The 24,708-nt window shown below is 51.3% G+C and overlaps 3 protein-coding genes and 1 pseudogene across 3 annotated transcripts; 2 read left to right on the top strand and 2 right to left on the bottom strand.

Moving 5' to 3' along the window:
- Positions 1–58: 58 nt before the first annotated feature.
- Positions 59–1,415, top strand: LOC114793036 (nuclear pore complex protein Nup88-like). The gene is made up of 7 exons (XM_028984632.1): positions 59–232; positions 308–433; positions 505–570; positions 651–731; positions 802–928; positions 1,012–1,130; positions 1,277–1,415. Exons 2-7 carry the CDS (start codon positions 423–425, stop codon positions 1,338–1,340), a joined length of 468 nt encoding a protein of 155 aa, XP_028840465.1. The 5' UTR covers positions 59–232; positions 308–422; the 3' UTR covers positions 1,341–1,415.
- A 1,558-nt stretch (positions 1,416–2,973) lies between these two features.
- On the bottom strand, positions 2,974–11,282 carry LOC114792949 (rab GTPase-binding effector protein 1-like; annotated as a pseudogene).
- A 4,436-nt stretch (positions 11,283–15,718) lies between these two features.
- Positions 15,719–18,862, bottom strand: LOC114792950 (derlin-2). Its single transcript, XM_028984497.1, has 8 exons — positions 18,795–18,862; positions 17,846–18,016; positions 17,638–17,703; positions 17,266–17,339; positions 17,098–17,191; positions 16,820–17,015; positions 16,646–16,736; positions 15,719–15,856 (listed from the first exon to the last, which is right to left on the bottom strand). Exons 1-8 carry the CDS (start codon positions 18,828–18,830, stop codon positions 15,751–15,753), a joined length of 834 nt encoding a protein of 277 aa, XP_028840330.1. The 5' UTR covers positions 18,831–18,862; the 3' UTR covers positions 15,719–15,750.
- LOC114792951 (protein MIS12 homolog) lies at positions 18,678–20,285 on the top strand. The gene is made up of 2 exons (XM_028984498.1): positions 18,678–19,007; positions 19,591–20,285. The coding sequence occupies exons 1-2, from the start codon at positions 18,980–18,982 to the stop codon at positions 20,217–20,219; spliced, it is 657 nt and encodes a 218-aa protein (XP_028840331.1). The 5' UTR covers positions 18,678–18,979; the 3' UTR covers positions 20,220–20,285.
- The last annotated feature ends 4,423 nt before the right edge of the window (positions 20,286–24,708 follow it).

Raw genomic sequence — 24,708 nt, 5'->3', positions numbered from 1 at the left:
CTGAACCTCTCTCTCTCTCTCCTCTCTCTCTCTCTCTCTCTCTCTCTCTCTCCTCTCTCTCTCTCTCTCTCTCTCCCAGGAGCTCCATTCGCCCCCCCTCCCCACCTCTGCTGTGCTCCCGCCCAGGGGCGGGGCCTGCAGGCTCTCCGCTGCGCGGATTGGCCGACGACTCGTTCGAGCAGCACATCCGCGCCATCTTGACGCGCACCTCCACCAACCCCCTCGTTCTGAAGTAAGGAGGCGGCGGCGGTGCTCCTCACGCGTTTAGGTCTTTGTTATAATCGAAACATGGGCCGTGTTGTTCCAGGGCTGGAGATAAGGACTCCGCCCCCTCGCCATCCGAGTGCCTGCAGCTCCTCAGCAGGGCCACGCAGGTCTTCCGGGAGGAGTACGTCCTCAAGCTGGACCTGGCCCGCGAGGAGATGCAGAAGCGGTACGGACCCGGCGCCGCCGCGCTGATCCCGAGCGCCGATCATGTTGGTCATTCCCGGCGTGTGTTTACAGGGTCAAACTGCTGACCGGTCAGAAGAAGCAGCAGCTGGAGGATCTGGCTCTGTGCCGGGAGGACAGGTGTCCATCGTCTCTCAGTAACACCACGAATGACGATGTCTCGATGTTATACGTCTGCGCCGTGGCTTCTTCTGCTGCAGGAAGAGCCTGCGAGAAGCTGCGGAGCGGCTGGCTGACAAGTACGAAGATGCCAAGTACCGTCAGGAAGCCATCATGAACCGGTCAGTGTTCCGAACACACACACACCACACACACACGGTCCGGACTCACCCTCCCCCCCGCTGCGCTCAGGGTGAAGCGGGTGCTGGGCTCCCTGCGCAGCCAGCTGCCCGTCCTCTCCGACAGCGAGAAGGACATGAGGAAGGAGCTGCAGACCGTCAGCGAGCAGCTCCGCCACCTCGACAACGGCATCAAGCAGGTGAGCGCTTTTCTTCCCAGCATGCCTCGGGGCGGACGCCGCGCCCCCCGTTTCACCCCCCTCGCGCCGTCCGTCTGTCTCAGGTGAACATGAAGATGGAGTACCAGAGACAGCAGGTGGGGAAGGACGTGTCCCCGGCGCGGTCCAGCCTCGCCCTTAATGCCCAGCAGAGGAAGTGTGTTCAGACGGTTCTGAAGGAGCAGTGAGGAACCTCTCTCTCTCACACACAGACACACACTTCACTACTACACGATAGAGCAGGAGCCGCGCCCCATGTCGACAGGGACGTCTGGCGCCGGAGGTCGGGGGTCAGTGTAAGTGACCCTGTTCTCTCTCTCTCTCCGCCAGGGGCGAGCACATCGCAGACATGATGAAGCAGATCAAGGGCATAAAGAACCATTTCAACTTCTGATCCCACCAAGACTACCGGGCCGACGCCCACGCTGCTTTTTCTATCGACCAGTTTTATAGCCATAAATATACGTCCCTCCTGGATAATAAAGGGTTTTTGTACATAACCCCCCTTTGTGTGTGTTTGTGCATATTACTCTAATAATAATATAATGTGTGTATTATAAATTAGAAACCTGTGTGTGTGTGTGTGGTGCTCAGGAAAAGTCTGAAGCTGAAAGTACAGTTTGATTTATTAGATTTATGTACAGACATATGTACACCGCACAGTATAGAAAGGTGGGAGGGTGACGGCATGCGGACGGGGACATTAGTGACGTTTAATTACAGGACAGCTTCCATCAGGAAGACCCGTCTGCAGACGTCCTCTGAACAGGACCAGAGCAGATCAGGTCCCAGCTGGAGATATTAGTGTCCAGAGTAGCAGCAGGTTTATTAATAAATAAAACTAAACAGATAGAGGAACACGGTTCTCAGATGTTCCTGTGGCTTCTGCAGGCAGGTTCTCCAGCTCTGCTGCCTGGAAGTGTGATCCAGGGCCAGACTGGCTGTAATGTGTTAACAATTCACCGCGATCCGGAACTGAGCAGAACCCCCTCACACTCACCAGGTCATATGTACGGTGTTCACACACACACACACACACAGAGAGAGATCATGTCATATGTACGGTACTTACTCACTCACTCACTCACTCACACACACAGATCAGGTCATATGTATGGTTTTCACTCACTCACACACACACACACACAGATCAGGTCATATGTACGGTGTTCACACACACAACACAGAGAGAGATCATGTCATATGTACGGTACTTACTCACTCACTCACACACTCACACACACACACAGATCAGGTCATATGTACGGTTTTCACTAACTCACACACACACAGATCAGGTCATATGTACGGTTCTCTCTCACACACACACACACACAGATCAGGTCATATGTACGGTTCTCTCTCACACACACACACACAGATCAGGTCATATGTACGGTTCTCTCTCACACACACACACACAGATCAGGTCATATGTACGGTTCTCTCTCACACACACACACACAGATCAGTTCATATGTACGGTTCTCTCTCTCTCTCTCACACACACACACACACACAAGAGCATATGTACGTGTGTGCATGCACGCACACCCAGATCCAGTCATATGTATGGTTTTCATTCACACACACACACACACACACGATCATATGTACCGTGCAAACACACACGGACATAGACACCAGATCCGGTCATACGTACTGTGTGCACATGTACAGTACATATTTACACATGCGGTGTTCCTTTAGTGGATTTTGAACAGTAGAGAACCCCGCCCGTACGGTACGCCTGGACCTGCCGCCGCAGAGAGGACACGGGGGGGCGGAGCGAGACGAGCACAGGACGTGGCGTACACACAGCTTACTTATAACTTAATCGATGCAATAGATATTCTGTTTACACGCTATGTACACATGCTGCAGAGGACGCCGTGGTCACACGCTGATGGGCGGGGCCAGTTCCAGCTAGGAGGAGGAGGATAAGGCGGGGAAAACAAATCAGCGGAGAACAGGGTCCGTCCAGAGGGACGGAGAAGGACAGAAAAGTGAAGTACACCAAAAAAGACTAGCTCCGCCCCCACCTACAAACACCAATCGGCTCTCCGGTTCTTCCTTTATTTACAACGCAGCTTCCTGTAGCCTCGAGGGGACGCCGTCCCCGCAGTCCCGGCTCCCTGATTATTTTACACAACGCCGTCTTTCTACAGTTGTCTTAGAACGAGGAAAGAAAAAGCACAAGGCCCCGCCCCCCCGGCCGATGAGGACGCGATGGAGGGCGGCTGGAGCCGGGCGGTGCGGCATCATGTCTCCGGAAGCTGGCTGATGTCGGTTAGGTTGGTGTCGTTGAGAATGGCTTTGATCCGGTCCAGGGACTCGGCCTGACGTATTCGCTCCAGCTGCACCTGAGAGGGCGGGGGCAGGGTGCAGTCTGAGTGGTTTATTACGTTTAATAAAAGGTCACTGTTCACTAATATCACGCTTGCCAGAAGTGACCAGAGAGAAACAGGAAGTGGCTGCTAGAGTCTGGTACTTCCTGTGGACATCTCCGGGCCCCACCCACTACTGACATGCAGGTTACAGTTTGGGGCGTGGCCTCCATGCGGTTTGTGTTCACCTGCAGGGTCTGCGACAGCTTGACAAAGTCCCGCTGAACTTGTTCACTAACGTCCAACTCCGTCTGCAGCCGCTGGGCTTTATCCTTCTCGTCAAACACCAGAGTCTCCAGAGTCGCCTACACACACACACACAACAACACACACAGACACACACACACACACACACACACACAATACAACACACAGACACACCACACAATACAACACACAGACACACACACACCACACAATACAACACACACCACACACACACCACATACAACACACACAGACACGCACACACACAATAAACACACAGACACACACAGACACCGCACACACACACACGCACACACACACCAATACAACACACAGACACACCACACAATACAGCACACAACACACACCACACACACACCACACAATACAGCACACACAACACACCACCAATACAACACACACAGACACGCACACACACAATAAAACACACACCACACAATACAAACACACACACAACACACACCACACACACACAATACACACACACACACACACCACACAATACACACCACAAACACACCACACAATAAAACACACACCCACAATACCAACACAACAGACACACACAGCACACGCCACACCACACCACCAATACAACACACAGACACACCACACAATACAGCACACAGACACAGACACCACCATCCAACACCACACACACACACACACCACCAATACACCACACACAAACACACACACCTACAAACACACACAGACACGCACACACATACAACACACCAGACACACCACAGACACGCCACCACCACACACCAATACACACACACAGACCCACACACACACACACACCACATTACACAATAAAACACACACCACACAATACACACAACAGCACACAGACACACACACACCACCCACACACACCACCCACACAACCACACACACACACACACACACACAGTATTAAAAAGACGGTCATGCAATCCATAGGTGCGGATGTACAACACACCACACACACACACACACACTCACCTTGCTGGACAGCGCTTGCTTCAGCTGATCCTCAAGGTTGTCCTTCAGGGTCTGCAGCCCATCCACAGCCTGGACCTTCTCCGACAGTTACTCCCCAGCTGTAACACACACACGTTACAAACATCCGGCTACAGAGCGGAATACTCCCTCACACACACACACACACACACACACACACACGCCGGACGTTACCTGCTCCTTCTCCACTTTCACCCCTCTCCAGCTCGGTCTTCAGGCTGGAAAACGAGGCTGCAGGGAGAGAAGAGGGACATTTCACACCACAGCACTCGGCAGGCTGCGGCGTATCACGGTGAGCAGCGTGGCGATTAGAGGCGGTGGGCGGGGGCTACGAGGAGGAGCGGAAGCAGGTGGTTACGGGTTCTGGGCTGTGAAATGGCTGCTTCACGATGAGTGATGATGCACGGAGACACACACACACACACACCACACACACACACACACACACAGAGTAGGACGTACCTTCCAGGATGTCTGAAACCAAAACCACCAACCCAACAGGGAGAAGGACAGAAGAGAGGAGAGACGAGCTGAAAACCAACTACACCAGGTAACACGTCCCACCCACATCACACCAGACGTTCTCCAGCCATTATAATAACTCATTCAGCAAGAAACCCACCAATTTCCTCCTTGCAGCCCTTCAGATCTCCCAGCTAGCAGCGTGTCCTCCAGGTTCTCCTTCAGACACTGCTTCCGCCTGGATCTGCTCCTTCAGGAACAGGATCTCCGCCTTCAGCTTCTCCTCCAGGTGCTCCGCCGCGGTGGCGGGCGGACACCACGTCCTCCCGGTACTGCAGCACCAGGGACTGGAGCTCCTGCGGAGAAGACACACGCGGCGGTGAGGACCCGGCGGCGGGCGGGCGGGCGTCGAAGGGGCGAGCGAGCGAGCGGGGCGGGGCTACCCTCCACCACGCACTGCATGCGGAAGTCCTGCTGCTGCAGCAGCGCCAGGTGCAGCCGGTGTTTCCCCTGCAGGCTCTCGTTGTCCCTCTGCAGCCTGCCGAGCTCCTCCTCCGCCACCTGCTCCCGCGACTGGGTCAGCACCGCCTGGCCGGAAAAGGCGCGAGGACCGCGGCGCGTCACCACACGTCCCTGTACTGCTTCATTTGGTGTCAAACTCCAGACTCACCATCTGCTCCTGGCTGCTCCTCTTGGCGTGGCTGAACGTCTGCTGCAGGGAACTCAGCAGAGATTCGGCCTCCTCAACCTTCTGGCCCAAAGCGGAGACCTGGGGACGAGACGGAGCAGCGGTTAACACAGGGACAGACCGAGGACGTTGGATCGGCGTGCGTCGGGGGGCAGCAGGGGGACCTTGGTGGCCGTGTCCTCGCTGCTCTGTTTGACCTGATCCTCCAGCTCCTGCTTCTCGGTCATGGTTCTCTCCAGTTGATCGTTGGCCTGCCGCAGCATGGCCTGAGCTTCTTCACCTGCGGGGGTCACAGTCCGGGGTCAGGACGGAACCTGGACGCGCGGGTCGAGGCTCCAGGCTCTTACCCCCTGATCGCGTGTCTCCGCCTCCTGGCCCTGGATGACCTGCAGCTGCTTCTCGTAGTTGGAGCACATGTCGCAGCGGCGGCCCAGCTTCCTGCCGGCGTTCTTCACCTGCCAAGCAGACCTGAATGAGACCAGCTTCCTTTTCTGGAATTTGACCCCTCCAGCCAGCGGCAACCGTACCTCCTGCTGCAAGCAGGTTCCACTCGGTCTCGCTGACCAGCCGGTAGCCGGGCGGCGGCAGGAAGGCGTTGTCGGGGGCGTGCGAGATGCTGGACAGCAGCGAGGCCGTCTCCTCCTGCTCCGGGGTCATGGCCCTTGATGGCCTTCTCCTGGTCCTTGGTGAGCAGGAAGTGGCCCGGCTGCAGGGAGCTGACCGAGGCCGTGTCCAGGTCGAGCCCCCCACTGTCCGCTCCCACCAGCGGCCCGAAGTCCGACTCGTCCAGCTGCCCGGCCGACTGGGCCTTGTGGTTCCGCCCGCCGAGGCCTTGAGGCTGCAGGAAGACCCCCCGCGGAACCGAGCGTGTCCGTGGACTGCACCCGGCGCAGGCCGTCCCTGTCTGGGGGCCCCGGGGTGTCGGCGTCCAGCGAATGCAGGGAGCTGTGGAGGCTGTGGGCGGTGTGGGCCTGAGGACAAGAAGGAGACAGTGAAGCCGTTCTGAGGAGGTCAGGAGGTGGACGTTATTAAGATTCAGAGCCGCACCTCGTCCATGGACAGACCCATCAACGAGTCCTCCGCAGCCTCGGCGTGCTCCGCCCCCTCAGCCTCGCTCTCCTCCTTGGCCTGGCTCAGCCGTTCCTTCTCATCCTCCTCCTGAGGAGCAGCGTGACTCGTTAACATCAAGCTGAGACACAGATCCAGGAAACCTGGCGAGAGCGCGGACGGATCTGGACTCAGCACCTGGTCCTGTTTCTTCATCTCCTCCACCTGCCGCAGCTGCTCCGAGGTCAACACGTTCTCCATCCGCTGCATGTCCCTCATCAGCAGGCGCTGAGACTCCAGAACTGGTCATTTGCACGCTGCCATGTGTGTTTCAGCTGCGTGTGCTGCTGACGTTCCATCTCCAGGAGGTGGCAAACTGAGGACACACACACACACCATTTACACAAAGATACACACGACTGGATGAGGACCATAAACAAGGTCCAACTCAGCAAAGTGAGGAGACACAGACACACCATTCACACTACAGATACATATTACTCGGTGAGGACCATAAACAAGGTCCAACTCAGCAAAGTGAGGACACACACACACACCATTTACACAAAGATACACACGACTGGATGAGGCCATAAACAAGGTCCAACTCAGCAAAGTGCGGAGACACACACACACACACACCATTTACACAAAGATACACACGACTGGATGAGGACCATAAACAAGGTCCAATTCAGCAAAGTGCGGAGACACACACACACACACCATTTACACAAAGATACACACGACTGGATGAGGACCATAAACAAGGTCCAACTCAGCAAAGTGAGGACACACAGACACACCATTCACACTACAGATACATATTACTCGGTGAGGACCATAAACAAGGTCCAACTCAGCAAAGTGAGGACACACACACACCATTTACACAAAGATACACACGACTGGATGAGGACCATAAACAAGGTCCAACTCAGCAAAGTGCGGAGACACACACACACACACCATTTACACAAAGATACACACAACTCTGTGAGGACCATAAACAAGGTCCAACTCAGCAAAGTGCAGAGACACACACACACACCATTTACACAAAGATAACACACGACTGGATGAGGACCATAAACAAGGTCCAACTCAGCAAAGTGAGGACACACAGACACACCATTCACACTACAGATACATATTACTCGTGAGGACCATAAACAAGGTCCAACTCAGCAAAGTGAGGACACACACACACCATTTGCACAAAGATACACACGACTCGATGAGGACCATAAACAAGGTCCAACTCAGCAAAGTGAGGACAACACACACACACCATTACACAAAGATACACACGACTGGATGAGGACCATAAACAAGGTCCAACTCAGCAAAGTGAGGACACACACACACACCATTTACACAAAGATACACACGACTGGATGAGGACCATAAACAAGGTCCAACTCAGCAAAGTGAGGACACACACACACACACACCATTTACACTACAGATACACACAACTGGATGAGGACCATAAACAAGGTCCAACTCAGCAAACTGTGGACACACACGGTTACTCTACAAAATACACACAAACACACACAACTTACTGAGGACTAGAAACAGTCGTCCACAAACACACATAAATCAAGCAAAGTGAGTTCACACACATAGTTACACTACACAATACATACAAACAGAATCTCTGTAAACAAGTCCTTAAATACACACAAACACACATCATTTACACAACAAATACACACAACTTACTGAGGACAAGAAACACAGTCCTACGCACATAAAGTGAGGACAATCACAACATCTCACGAACCACAAACACAATTTCAATACAAACACGTAACACTAGAATAAATAACCACACCACATACAAAACATAAACAGCCATAGAAAAAATAGCCACTCTGAAACCGCCTACACAACCATCACTACAAATGGCTTATTACTCAGACCAACCAAATATCTGAAAAAAGGAAGAGGAAACACCCACAGACGACCACATAACCAAAGTGAAGTAAAGTGAAAGGACGTGATTGTCATTGTGAAACACTGCAGCACAGCACATGCTGAACACAACAATATGTGTCCTCTGCTTTCAAACCATCACAGTTTACTGAGTGGCACCTCAGTGGAACCTTGGCACTTCAGGATTCGATTACGGGTCCGTTTCTATGCCACCACAAGCCCCCAATCCTGCAGTTCAAATAAAAATGTTTATAAATCGCTGCACAGGTAACATGCAGACATGCCTTCGTGGAGTTCTTTACGAAGCTTCTCGGCGTCCTCCTGCAGAACGGACTTCTGGGTATTGAGCACAGCCACGTACATCTCCAGGTCGGTGCGGCACGACTTCTCAGCCTCCAAAACGTGGTTGAGCTCCTTCATCTGAAACGGGAGATTGGTTTATCACACGTACCTTCAGCACCAATACCAGCTCAGAGATGTCGATTATGAAAAATATTGTTATTCTGCTGGCTGCTCAGGCACAGAACAGTTTTTAGCTCCGCCCACTGTTCTCCAATGAGAACGTTTAAAAATGTTTACATCTCATAACTCAAATTTTTAATACAACAGTGGGGTTTCACTTGACAGCTGAGTATGGCGAGGGGCGGGACGATAGGGAAAATATATTCTGATCAATTATTTAAGTGTGCGAAACTCTTCATCATGAAGGTCCTTTTCAAGCGAGCAAGTGACCACTCGGGATACCTTGGAGGCCTCCAGCTCCTTCACCCGCTCCTCTGAGGTGCTCAGCTTGGCCTTCAGGGCAGCGATTTCCCTGCTCCATCGGCATCACCACGGAGCGCAGCTTCTCCGCGTCCTCCTGAGCCTGTGGGCCACAAATAATCAAGCACAAACACACTATGTCTCCTCAGTTTATTCTTTAACAGACCTTCTTCATGTCGTTCTCCAGGTTTCCTCTTCCTGGCCCTCAGAGAGGCGCCGGCGTAGGTCGGCGACCTCGCGCTCCACGTTCTCGCGGTACTGCGCCCACTGAGCGCGCTCCTGCTCCAGCCGCTGGTGGTACCGCACCTCGTACTCCTGCGCCGAATCTGCGGAAGCGGCCAGAACCCCCGAGCTTCATCCACGGCACGCAGTGAAGTAAAAGGCCGTTCCCGAGCGGCCGGGCGTGGCGTCGGTACCTTTCATGATGGCCTGCAGCGACGCCACCCTCCTCCTGCCACTGCTGCTTCACCTGGTCAATGGCTTCCTGCTTGGTGCTCTCAGAGACGGTGGCTATGGCCTTGATGTTTCTCGATCTCCACCCTGGCCTCGGCCAGCTGGACGGTCACGTGACCCAGCTCCGCCTGGGACGCCTCCAGCAGGGCGGCCTGCCTCTTCAGCTCCTCTGGACGTTTAGAGACACGGGTCATTAGAGCGCGTTCTGGGCGTGTCCCACGGGTTAAAAATTAAGTAAACAGCGGCGGTGAAGCTCACCTTCCTTTGTCAGGTACATCTCCTTGAACTTGCCCTTTTCTGGTTGAACTCCACCTCCAGATGCTGTTTGAGCTTCAGGATCTCCGCCCGCTCGTGTTCCAGTGCCGCCACCCGCTGCTGCAGGACCCCTGGGCAGCGGACAGGAAAGGCCACATTAGCCACCAGCACCGTGACATGAATAATTCATGTTCTCAGGCATCAGAGGTATTTTTCAAGTGGAAATATCCACCACAGATTCATGTTGGGAGTCGGTTCCGTATCTGGAGGGGAAACTGAATGAGCCGCTGTTTTCCGCTGGGACTCTCCTGCGTCATGTGATCCACCAGCCATCCTGTAAACCTGCTTATCCCAGCAGCCTCGGCACACGGACGCCATGTGACCACGTCTGAGCCTCACCTCCAGCACGACGACACGTCAGAAGAAAAACTTCACTCCTCCAAAACAGCAAGCACAGCAGTGTGTGGGTGTGTGTGTGTGTGTGTGTGTGTGTGTGTGTGTGGTCAGGCTACTGATCCAAGACGTGATGGTGAAACACGAACGTTTGAAAGATCTCGCACCTCCATCTTCTGGAAACTCATCAACATTGGTGACATGTGCACGATGAGTGCATTGACCAATCAGCACGCAGCGATGAAGAGCTACTGGCCATTCAGAACACAGCAACAAAAGGTGCTGAAGAGGGTGCAGCCAATCAGAACGCCGAATCAGAACCGGCCAGTCAGCGCAAGGTTCAGGTGGTCCAGGTGCGGCATCCGACGGGTGGAAGGCGAACAACCACCCCGACCCAACCACCACCCCCACACCGACCCGCCTGCGCCCTGACTCTCTCCGGCCAGAGGCAGAGAGAGAGGGGCAGACCAGCACCCGACACCCGCCGCAGGCCTCCGCCTCCGAGCGCCGCTCCACACCCGAACGGCGCCGCTCCACACGCCCCGTAAAGCCTTACCGTCGTGCTGGGGCGGCCGGGGAGGTCCCGGGGCCTGTTCGGCCATCGCGTCCCGGAGCTGAGCGCAGTTACCGGGCTGTGCGGGAGAGAGCTGCGGGCGCCCGACGACGCAGGCCGCTCCGGACAGAAACAGTGCGCATTGCGCATGCGCCGGGAGGCAAGGGCGGGGCCGACGCGGTGACGTTCGGGGTGCGTGTGACGTCACGACCACGCTGGCGCTTTCTGGACCATTTGCGCCAATGTAAATGGAGATTATTATTTTATTTCATTATTTTAGTTTCTTTATCAGATTATTTTAACGGACCGTTTTGGAGCCAGCTGGTATGGGGAGCGTTTTATTTTAAAACAACAGTCTGTGTGTGTTTGCGGGAAGTAATAACGTTGTTCAAGGCCCTTCAGCCTACACACTGTTCTTTTCTAAATTTATGAATGATTACACCACATTAATCCTTGGGCTCGTGTTTACATAAATACATATACATATAATTCAATTTAAAGGGTAAGAAAATAACATGTGTGTTTAGTATTTATAAGTGTTGAAGAATAAAATATTCCAGAGCAAGATGCTGCAGTGCAGTATTTAGAATGTGGGGTGCGAGTGGTGTCGTGGTATAAAGTGACATTGTTCACTGTAGTGCAGTAGTTATGGCAATCGCTGTTAACAGTAATGAATGTCAGCAGCTCACAAGCATCGCAGCTTGTGGACAGAAATTGTCTCTGGTTAGGATCCTCCTGGATCTGGCTTCAGAAAAGCTCATTCTACTGAGACGGCCCTTCTGGCTGTTTCTGAGAAGCTACATGCGGCCAGATCGGCAAAACTGTCATCGGTTCATATTCCTCTCGACCTCTCTGCGGCATTCGACACAGTTAACCACAAGACTCTCTTGTCTATCCTGAAGAGGCTTGGAATTCGGGGCTCAGCATGGCAGTGGTTTGATTCCTACCTTGATGAACAATCTTACCAAATTACTTTGAAAGGATCCACCTCTGTCTCACGTAGACTCTCCACTGGTGTCCCTCAAGGCTCAGTACTAGGCCCTCTACACGAGATCACTTGGTGAGGTCATTTTCCTCACATGGGTTATCCTACCACTACTATGCCGACGACACACAACTCATCATTTCCTTCCTCAGATCTACATTCTGCTTACAAAATCTCTGCATGTCTCAAAGTCAATTCTATACCAAAACGGAACTAATAGAAGTGAAGTGATTGTCACATGTGATACACAGCAGCACAGCACACGGTGCACACAGTGAAATGTGTCCTCTGCATTTAACTCATCAACCTGAGTGAGCAGTGGGCACCATGACAGGCGCCCGGGGAGCAGTGTGTGGGGAACGGTGCTTTGCTCAGTGGCACCTTGGCGGATTGGGATTCAAACCGGCAACCTTCTGATTACGGGTCCGCTTCCTTAAGCGCTAGGCCACCGCTGCCCCAATATTCATTCCAGCAGATTCTTCACCACATCAGGATCTTGCTATTTACCTGGACAACTCACAGCTCTCTCCTTCTACAATAACAATAGACAACCAACTCTCCTTCTCAACTCACATCAAAAATCTTTCCTGCTCAACTTTTGTTCCTTCTCTACAATATCACTGAGCACCTTCACATGGCAGCTCAAGACCTTCCTCTTTAGAGAATATTTAGAGGAACTCGTAACCTTCTTCTTGTCTGACTTCTGTATAGAAACTAGAACAGAGTGAATAAAAAGATTGTCTTCATAGTTGGGGGTCCTAGTGAACCAGAACTGACCACTTCATCCATGGTGACATGGAAGCACGTTGTAAGTCGCTCTGGATACGGACGTCACGTAAATGACGTAAATGTAAATGTCTGCTGCTGTAAAAGTAAAAAGTGTAAAAGGACTGTGTGTGTGTTTGAGTGAAAGACACACAGAGACCCATCCTCAATAAGATATCGTTAGCAGCCCAGTGGATAAGACTGCGGTTTGAAGGCCCAGGTTCGAACCCCACTTACTACCATCGTGTCCCTGAGCAGGACACTTTGTCTCAAGGGGGACTGTCCCTGTCACTACTGAGTGTAAATGCCATAAAAGTAAGATATTTAGTGAGAGGAAGTAGGGCACGATGGAGATAGATGGTCTGGGAGTTTCCTGAAACGCGGCTGACAGGAAGCCACCAGTCAGGGGACGAGCGCGCCGTCTTCTCACCCAGAGATGGTCTCGTCACTTTCTGAGGGGACCTGAGCTCATCACGTTAAATCGGGGTTCCGAGGGTAAGGCATCTTCATGCTGTCACGCGTCCATCTACTTGACTTACTTTTAATATCCGCTATGATGACATTGTCAGGCATGATGTTGTCATGACGGGTTTCACAACTTTTTCAAGATTTACTTTGTCCTCTTATCTAATATTGAAATATGTCCATTGTTGGATGTCAGCGTTTGTCCCGGGTGGTTTTTAATATCAGAAAAACGTCACCACACGTCACCACTTGTTCCAAAGCAGAATCTGTAAAAATGAAGTCACTTCATGGTTTTTACTGCATCTTCTGCAGTCATCCGCATTCCGAGACATCCGAGGTTCTTCAGAAGAACTCCATTTCATTAAAACCAGGAATGAGCCTTCACACTTTACTGCGTGTTGGACGGGTGAAGTGCCGCAGGAAACTGCAGGGTTTATAAAAAAGCCCGACGGAAAGAGCTGTGTTGCGTTTGAGGTCTGGTGCCACCCTGGCGTGACAGACGCTGCACCGCACCGCACGTACGACTGTCCGTTCGTCCTCCACCACCAGAAGAAATAAAGCCCGAATCTCGCACACTTGCCAGAGCGAGACACAGAAGAGGAAGTGAAAAACAAGTGCATGAGCGTCTGTTTTAACCCCCGCAGGGTGTCACCAGCTCTTCTTCTTCTTCTTCTCCGTGTGGCTTGACATGAAGTGACAGGACGTTTCTTTCTCTTCCCGGGTCAGATGGCCGTCTGGCGGGACCTGTTCTGGCTGTGGGTGGTGGTGGGGATGTTCTCCACCTCGCTGCTGCTCGTCCTCCTTTTCGTCATCATCAACAAGTGCATCATCAGGAAGGGTAGGTCTTCTCCGTTTCTGTAGGGTAGTGGCGGTTCGGAACCGGGCAGAAACAGATTTGGGGCAGTGGTGGCCTAGCTGGTAAGGAAGTGGACTCATATTCGGAAGGTTGCCGGTTCGAATCCCAAACCGCCATGGTTGCCACCGAGGTCCCCTTGATGAAGGTCCCGTCCCCACACGCTGCTCCCCGGGCGCCTGTCATGGTGTCCACTGTCACCAAGCGTGATGGTTAAACACAGAGGACACGTTACACCGTGTCATAATGTTTCACAATGACAATCGGTCCACTTTCACTTCTCTTTTAAAAGTATGACAGTGAACAGCTGCCCTCTGAAGGACCAGAGTAAGTAGACAGTTGTGGGTTCGAATCCGGGCTCGGTAGCAGGACTAGGTGGTTATGGAAAGCGAGGAAACCGGTTCTGCAGGATATTTAAATTTAGGCCCACGGCTCTCAACTGCGGCCCAGGTTCAGATCCTCCGAGGAGAAATATGAATTCGGAAGATCATCTTTCGAGTGGACAGTGAATCTTTGTGCTCTACTCACACAGCGGCATGGTATCGAACAAACAGCATTCCCCGGACAAACAGCGGGACGTGTGCAGAGTAAGTGCCGCATGTTGATATCTTGGGTGCGCCGAAATTGTCCTTAAATGTTCTTAATTTAATAAATCCACCCAACAGGACGGATATAGACGCCAACCGGAGAACGTCTCGTGCAAACACATACCACCGAACACAGGATGATGATGAGCAGGGGAGACCGCCATTACCGCCCAGAGACTCGGATTCCGGTAAATAATACACTCGTCTCCCGGTGAAATAAAGGGACTCCTCAACTCAACCTGTCCATTTTCTCACACTTTCTTTGCTTGACAGTCAGTCAGGGGTACGAGAGCGTGGACAGCCTGCCGGAGTACGTCAAACCGATCGAGAATGAGTGCACACAACCAGCAGGGAACCAGGACCAGGTCAGTGTCTCCACAGAGGACTACGATGACGTGGGGACAGAAGGTCCAGAGAGTGAAGACTACGATGACGTGGGGACAGAAGGTCCAGAGAGTGAAGACTACGATGATGTTGGGCCAGACGTGGCATAGACTGACGGGAGTCGGGTCCCTCTGGCCCGTTTCTCACCACAGTTTTATATATATATGAAAAAAAATTATTAATTTCCTGCATTTCTTTTGAATCTGCAATTGTCACACATTCATCATGTTTCAGACCACATTACCAACTTCAGAATTAGAATTTTTTTTTTATATATATATTTATATTAAAACAGTTATTTCATGAAAACAAAAGAGATTTTGATATACACATTTTACATAAAAAAAAAAAAAAAAAAAAAAAAAAGACAACGTTCTGGTGACATCCGTGTTGAGTGACCTCAGGCTGGTGGCCGTGACAGTTCTGTGCGCTGGGGTCACGTCCTGCGTCCCGGTCAGAGCGACAGGCTCTCACACACACAGCTCAGCCAGCGCCGGTCCTTCATACAGCACGAGAGAAACAAGTTGGGGACGGTGCTCCCAGCAAACGACGCCAACCAAAGTCTGTAAGAGTGGGCGGGGCTACAGCTTAGCCCCCCAGACGCTGGCCTTCTCCCCAAGCGAAGCCGCCGGGCCGGTCCTCTGGGAGAGGGTTGTAGTTGGCGTCTTCCTCCGGGGTGTCGAACAGCATCTTGCTGCGGAGCAGAATGAAAGGAGTCAGTCAATCAGACCAACTCGACCGCAAGATGAGCAGGGACGTGCCGCGAGAAAGTGGCCGTGGCCAATCGCCCACATCCACAACACAGTCTCTCTTTAGACTGATGTCCCTTTTATGTTTTGCAAAGTATACAGTGCAGGCCTGTGGTTGACACCTTCTCATTCAACGTGTTTTCTTTATCTTCATGACCATTTACGTTGGTAGATTCTCACTGAAGGCATCAGAACTATGAATGAACACATGTGGAGTTCTGTACTTAACACAAAGTGGAGACCTGGCCTCCACAGTCACCGGACCTGAACCCAATCCAGATGGTTTGGGGTGAGCTGGACCAACAAGTGCTAAACACCTCTGGGAACTCCTTCAAGACTGTTGAAGAAGCATTTCAGGTGACGACCTCTTGAAGCTCATCGAGAGAACGCCAAGAGTGTGTAAAGCAGTAATCAGAGCAAAGAAACTAGAATATAAAACATGTTTTCACTTATTTCACCTTTTTTGTTAATTATAAAACTCCACATGTGTTCATTCATAGTTCTGATGCCTTCAGTGAGAATCTACCAACGTAAATGGTCATGAACATAAAGAAAACACGTTGAATGAGAAGGTGTCCAAACTTTTGGCCTCTACTGTACATACAGCAACGTTCCATTTAAAGAACGTGAGAACTGTACAGTGAACACACAGTGGGCGTGGCATGTAGACGACTCCGCCCACACATTACTCTCCTCACAACACCGCAATAAATGAAAATTCCAGAAGCACTCACAGAATGGAGGGGGTCTTCAGCCACCTGCTGCCACCTGGCTGGTTGGGGAAGACGTCCTCCAGGAAGAAGTACACGTGTCCCACGGCGATGCCTGCAGCGAACCAGGACAGAGTTCCTCAGACAGGGCAGAGCGCGCAGCGCTGTGGGCCGCGGGGAACCGGGCGGAGCTCTTACCCAGGAGATCCACTATGATGGAGTTGCCCAAGAGCAGCGAGAAGCCCATGAGCACCCACGGCAGGAAGGGGGCTTGGAAATTGAGCAGGCCGAAGAAGTTCATGCGCACGTTGGGGTTGCGTCTGCTCCAGACGTACACCAGCATGATGGTAAACGCCTGGCCCAGGAAAACCAGACTCACAAAAGTTCCAAATATCTGAACTGTCATTAAGTTCTGCGGACAAAACGCGACGGAGTTCCGCTACAAAAAGGAAGGAAGCGGCTTGTGAGAAGGATACGGTCATGAGGAGACCGCCGAACAGGAACATGAAGACAAAGTCAGCCGTCCGGCCCCTGAAGGAACCTTCCTCGAGCATCCGGCAGTAACGGTACCTGAAACGCGCGAGTCAAGGACCCAACGCCAACACTCGACCAACACCCTCACCGCACCAGCAGACCAAGGATACAAGAAGATCATGTTGAACAAGAAGTTGAAGCCCACCGGGCCGAAGAACAAGAAGTTGGTGATGAGACGCCATACCTGGAAGAAGAAGCAGGAAGCAGATCATCACGGCAGGTTCAGGGCTGCCACAGTCGGCTCTTCGTTCATTATTATTTGAAGCCTCGTTTGAACACAAGCAGGAAGCAGGACCCGTAATCGGAAGGTCGCCGGTTCGAATCCCGAAGGGTGACGGTTAAATACAGAGGACACGCATCGCCGTGTCACTTTAAATGAGGCTAAAATATGAGGCTACAGATGACAGTAGACTAAGAGCCGAACTTCCCATCACGACAACTTTTAAAGTTCCATGTTGTGAACGTTTCGTCGGTCTGCCGACCTGGTAACGGTTGAGGATCAGGTCCGGATTGAAGTAGAGCTGGAACGGGGTGATGATCTCCAGTTGCTGTCAGTCAGGGGAACAGACAAGGGTCGGGGGTCAGAGGTCAGTAGGCACAGACAGGGTGACGTGGAGAAGCGGCGTGACCTCACGCCACCCATGGTTCTCCGAACTGTATCGAACCGCGTTACCCGGACGAGCTACTCACCACGGCGGCCGTGGTCAGCACGCAGGCGGTGGTGTACGCCCTGGTCACCACGGGAATCTGCAGGTACTCCTGCTGGAAGGTCTGGTACGCCATCTTTACCGAGGCGGCGGCCGAGGGGCTTCCGGGTCCTTCAGCGGGCGTCCGCGCAGATGCCTGCTCAGCTTTATTTAACTACGACAAGTAAACATTATTTTTCGGATATTGTTAATAAGCAGCGTTCGGGAAGAAAACGGCACCGTGTCAATTTCCGTCGTTCTAAACGTTGCTTTTTGAAAAATACATAAAACGAAATACAACGAATTTTAATACGTCCACGTGGACTCATAACAACTTCCGAAAGTGCAACCTAGAACTAATAAAACGCATGTTTACGTTCTAAAATAGTTTCTTAGTCTTCTGTTATATATATATATATATATATAACTCCAGCGAAATGGATACTAAGATATTCCAAATGCTCTGTTTCTACTGCAAGAAGGCCAAATTAATCAAGAATGATTCACATATACATGCCATCCCATCATGCCACAGTATTACATTTGTAGGTGCTGGAGGTCTGCGTTGTGGGATTTCTTGTTTCCTTGCTTCCGGGAACAGAGTGCCTCTTATTCTGACAATAAAACTAAGAAAAAGTGCTACCACGTGCTTTCAAGTTACCATTAAGCAGACTCTGGGATTTTCGGCATGTGGCCTTACAATCACATGCAATTATCTGCGTCTCACCTGTCCTGTACGTTCAGTGCAAAAGGGAGGAGGCAAGGACGGAAGATTACTTTTAGCCAGAGGATGTTCTCCCATAAATACGCAGAACATAAACGTTCCGCCCTTTTTATTACAATTATATCCCCAAACCAAGATACAACATATTTACATAATTTGAGTAATTATACATGCCACATAATAAAACCTGTTACACATTGACTATACGCCCTCATCCAGCGCCACTTACAACCAGGAGTGACAGGGACCGTGCAGGAAAATGCATGACGATAAAAGAACAGACACGACCGGACCTGTTTAAATGGCGCCGCCGTAGCGGTGGCGGCCGCCAGGTGGCGCCGGCGAGACGTGGCGAGACTCGGCGTGGCGGGAATCAACACCGAGGAAGAAGAAGAGGCGCGGGGTGTTTGGAAAATGGCAGAGTGCGAAGAAGAGAGCGACGGTAAAGATGATGATGATTATTATTGTTATTATTTATTGTTATTATCGCTACTATATGCTTTATTTATAACGACTGAAGATCAAGGCTGTAGACCCTTTATAATTTATTTACCAGACGCCCTAATAAACAGTAGAGAGGGGGACAGTCCCCGCCCCCCTGGAGACTCAGGGTTCAGTGTCCTGCTCAGGTGGGGTTCGAACCTGGGTCTTTGTGGTCTTCTGGTTTGTAGGTGAGAGGGTGGAATTTGAAAAGAGAATTTTCCAGTTTTGGACTTCCAAATAAACACATAAAGTTGTGGAAAAGTGATTGAAGCATGAATGTATGATGAAGAGCGAGCCAGGAATGTTTAAAACCGGCGCAGTCGTCCTGTAAATTACTGCTGATGATCTACGCCCGGACATGATGGCTCCACTCTACTGTCGTTTAAGTTCAGCTTTTCAGTTTTGTCAGAAGTTTAGTTTAACACTCTGGTAAATTTGACATTTAGTGATTTTTTATTTTTTTTTGGCACAGAACACATGGTCATGGAATAGTTGAAAAGTCCTTGTTTTGTGTGAGAAACCTGCCCGTTTGTCTCTGCCAGGTGATCACATGACCACTGAGTCCCTGAAGCTGTACGAGGCACAGTTCTTTGGCTTCACCCCGCAGACGTGCACCATGAGGCTGCACAGCGCCTTCCAGGACTGCCTGTATGAGCTGCTGGTCGTGGTGGAGTCGGTGTTCCTCAGGAAGCTGTCTCCAGGTCAGGAACCCGAGCAGAACCTGGCCCAGACGGCCCGGCAGTGTACGCAGCAGCTGCACCGCTTCCTGCAGGAGCGCTTCCAGAAGATCTCCAGCCGCATGGAGGCCCTCCTGGAGGAGAAGGTGCTCTCTGTGCCCACCAACGTTTTATTACCAGAAGATGAGGTCCACAGGAGACACCCTCAGGGTGGCGAGGAGATCCTCGGCCTCGAGAAGTCGCTGGCTGAGCTGCAGAGCTCCTACCAGGCCGAGGTCTGCGCCAGGCAGGCCCTGCTGGCTGAACTGGCCAGTCAGAAGGAGGTGCAGGAGGACCTGGACGGTCTTCTCTGCTGGATCGAGGAGCTGCGGTCCTCCTGGAAGCAGGAGGGCGTGGGCAGCATGCAGGATGGCATTCGTTTGATGGTTGAAATGGTTGGCCAGCTGCAGGACACCATGGCAAAGATCACCAAGAAGAGTCAGGGCCTGGTGTGAAGGCAGAATGGCCGTTGTTAGAACATGCTTTCTTGATTACTTCTTCATGTTTTGTTACTGTTTAACCCGATCTGGACCATAAAGGTTTCAACCATCTGATTGTCTTTATTTGTCTCCTTGATGTTTTCTCTGCGCCTCTCACACCCTGCCACCAGGGGGAAGCAGCGCCCGGCCGATATCGCCGATAAAAGAAACAGTTGTTCCAGTGAAGTGGCCCCGCCCAGCCCATAATGACCCCTCTTCAGCAGGTCGTGTGAAATGGGGGTTAAAGGTCGGCGAGAGATGTGAATGAAAGGTGCTCGTGTTCGCTGCTCTCGGCCTTTGTTTCGAAATCCCGAGCATCTGTGGGGCTGCGCGGAAAGAGGCGGAGCTGAGGAAGATGAAGGGACGGGGGGGGGGGGGTTCCGTGGGGTCGCCCCCGCGTCTGTCTCTTTCATCTCTCTCATTACAAGCACAGCCAGCGCGGCGGGGGGGACGCCGGAGCCAGCCGCCGCCCTCCTGGAGGCTTACGGGATGTCAGAAATCAGGCCTTATCACGCCGCCGTGCACACGGGCGCCCGCCACTCGGATCTGGCGCCGGCTGATAAAGGCCCCCACCTCCAGCAGGTTAAGGTGATGGTGGACCGTCGCTGCAAAGCCCCTTTTTTTAAAATGCGCTTATTGATGTGTTTGTTCTTTGTTCCGAGGAAGTGATGCCTAAACCGCCACACGTGCACCTTCTGGGAACCAGTTTTCTGGTTCTGGTTGTTACTTCGTAGTTCCGGCCTTTCCGTATGTCCTCGTTTTACACCAGCAATCATGCCAATAACTCCTCCTTCCCGGAATTACACGCTGGGTTCCTATAGCAACCGCAACGCGCAGTTGGGGCGAAGTGGACGTTTCTCCTCTTCACCTCGGGTGGTGTTCTGTTCTTTTTTTAACCCGGCGAGGAACATGAAGAGAAGTTCTCGGAGCCACCCGGGCCCCACCGACACTCGCCGGGCTCCTGAGTTTCAAACGTTCACTGGCGGAGCTTCAAAGTGCAGGAGAGAAGATGGAGAGAACATCCCCTGTTCTACCCAGGGCTGGGTTTCTGGCGGAAGGAGAAGGAACGTTTACTGCGTGTGATGGGAACCTCGCCTGGGGGGCGGGGGCGATTGGACTGCGGTTCCTGAAGCTGAGAGATGCTGTCCAGGGTGCTGAAAGGACATCATGTTCAGTCCAGAGACATGGAACAAGGTGAAGGTCAAGTGCCCTGGACGCTCTGACCCTCGACCTTTCATGTTCGCTGGAGGACGTCTGAATTATTAGGGTGGTAGTAGCCTAGCGGGTAACACACTCGCCTATTAACCAGAAGACCCGGGTTCAAACCCCACTTACTACCATCGTGTCCCTGAGCAGGACACTTAACCCTGAGTGTCTCCAGGGGGGGACTGTCCCTGTAACTACTGACTCTGGATAAGGGCGTCTGGTAAATGCAGTAAATGTAATTATTCTGTGACCCCGACTACAATCCTGGTCCAGTACAGGAACAGCCATCTTTCCAGTTTCCTCAGATGTTCTATTCCTTTCATTTTCAACCATGACTTCCTGATGAATGTGTGAGCAGATGGTTGGTTTTGGGAGATCATACCTGACCCCGCCCCTCCCCAGACCTTCTGCGCAGGCCGCAGCAGCACGCAGGGCGGGGCCGAGGCCCTGGCACGGCGACGAGACAGCCGGTGTTCCGTGTGTTCCGAACGTTCTGCGCGCTCTCACAGCCAGAGAGAGGTCACTTCCTCTCCATTCTTAGCCCGGCACCCCCGGCTACAATCTGACTCGCTGTGCTGGTCCGCGTTCCCCCTGCGGCACCTAGAACGTCAACAGTGTGGAGGGTCCGGAGGAGACGTTCTTCATTCTGAAAATAATCATTTATACAATTTGAATACATTTAGTTTGGTATAATTTGGCTCGAATGTGTGGAGCCGCATCATATATTGAATATATTGTTCACACATTGTTTATTTCCACTTAACCCTTGACCAACGTCAGTAGGAAATGAGTGTTGGGTGCGGCCAGGGTCAAGGGTCACAGGTCGGGATTAGAAATGAGGGATGACTTTAATCTGGAGAACCGAGCGCGGCGAGGCTGCGCTCTTCAGTATTTAAAAAGAATAATTCTGGAGGACGGTCACCAGGAGAAGCGGGACAGCAGCCAGACGTCACCATGGAAACGAAATGGATGTTCTGCTTTTAGAGAAGCGGGAAGAAGATGGAAGTTCAGAAGTAAACACAGGGCCGTGTTACTTATCTCGCCGCATCTCCAGCCTGGTTATCGTCACCGTCCTCATCGTCGTCATCTGCAGAGCTCCGAATGTATGTCTCGGTCACGGGCCCGAGAGGACAGGAGACGTTCTGCAGACAGAGTTTTGGGTTAAAGCAGGAATTTGTCTTCTGAGGGAGGACGTGTGTGAAACGATTTCCATGGAATTCCAGCCGTAATGGGACGTGGGGGGCTTGACGATGTCTGATTTAACGGAGCTTTTCTCCTTTCCCAGACTTCTTCTCAAGCGTCCTCAGTCCTTCTCAGCTGCTGCTGTCCTTCAGACGTCCATCATCTCAACTTCCCGCCCCGTCTCCACCCAGAGAAGCTGAGATCCATGCAGGACGATAAATCTGCTGATCCACCACACTTCCTGATGGAGGCTGGAGGCAAGAAGCCCCATGTGTCCCATAATGCCCCGGGACAGTCACGCAAGTGAACCGAATCGCCGTGCTGATTGAGTTAACCCCCCGCGTTTCGCTGAACTACACAACCTCTGACCTCTGCAGGAGGGTATCTGATTAGAAACAACAGGAAATCTCCCATGAGCCTCGCTGTTTATATCTGACTCCCAGCGAAGACGTGTTAAAGTGTTACTAATGCATTACTGACAGTAATGACATAAAGACGAAGAAACGTCCACGTCCTCCGTGTCCTCCTCATCCTTAGCTGAAGGTCGAGCCTTCTGGGCTCCTAACGAAGATGAAGAGGTGCGCCATACTGACATCCAGCTGGCCACCTGGGGCCCTCACAGGCCACGCCCACCTCCAATCATCGTGTGGCACTGCACAAGCCCCGCCCACTCCACTGAACCCGCCCAGTCCTGTTCTGAAGTCGATGAGGTGCTTAGCCGTGATTCATTAGGTTATTATCTGTGGGTCTCCATGGTAACGAGTGTGTGACAGGAAGGTGCCCCCGGCAACAGCGCTCGTCATTAAAAACAGATTTGGGGCGACTGGCTTCCATCTAAACCCCAGAGGCCCCATTCACCCCTGTTCACACTCATCACCACGCGATACAAAAACAACACACAACACTACTACACAACTACACACGATATTACTACACACAACATTACTACACAATACACACGATACTACTACACACAACATTACTACACAATACACACGATACTACTACACACAATACTACTACACAACTACACACAATATTACTACACACAACATTACTACACAATACACACAACACTACTACACACAACATTACTACACAATACACACGATACTACTACACACAATACTACTACACAATACACACAATACTACTACACACAACATTACTACACAATACACACGATACTACTACACACAATACTACTACACAATACACACAACACTACTACACAATACACACAATACTACTACACACAACATTACTACACAATACACACAATACTAATACACACAACATTACTACACAATACACACGATACTACTACACACAACATTACTACACAATACACACGATACTACTACACAATACACACGATACTACTACACACAATACTACTACACAATACACATAACACTACTACACAATACACACAATACTACTACACACAACATTACTACACAATACACACAACACTACTACACAATACACACAACACTACTACACAATACACACGATACTACTACACAATACACACGATACTACTACACACAATACTACTACACACAACATTACTACACAATACACACGATACTACTACACACAATACTACTACACAATACACACAACACTACTACACAATACACACAACACTACTACACAATACACACAATACTACTACACACAACACTACTACTACACAACTACTACTACAGTAATATCGTGTGTATTGTGTAGCAGTGTTGTGTGTATTGTGTAGTTGTGTATCGTGTGGTGATGGGTGTGAACAGGGGTGAACGGGGCCTCTGGGTTTATTTTTCCGGGTGGTTGTGTAGTAGTGTATTGTGTACACAACTACACACAACACTACTTCACAATACACACGATACTACTACACACAACACTACTACACAATACACTCAATATTACTACAAACAACACTACTACACAATACACACAAGACTACTACACACAACACTACTACACAATACACACGATATTACTACACACAACACTACTACACAATACACACAATATTACTACACACAACACTACACACAACACGACTACACACAAC

Source organism: Denticeps clupeoides, chromosome 6 (genome assembly GCF_900700375.1).
Source record: "Denticeps clupeoides chromosome 6, fDenClu1.1, whole genome shotgun sequence".
In the NCBI taxonomy this organism is placed as follows: Eukaryota; Metazoa; Chordata; class Actinopteri; order Clupeiformes; family Denticipitidae; genus Denticeps; species Denticeps clupeoides.
Note: the sequence above shows the minus strand (reverse complement) of the source record. Positions and strands in the feature narration are given on the sequence as shown.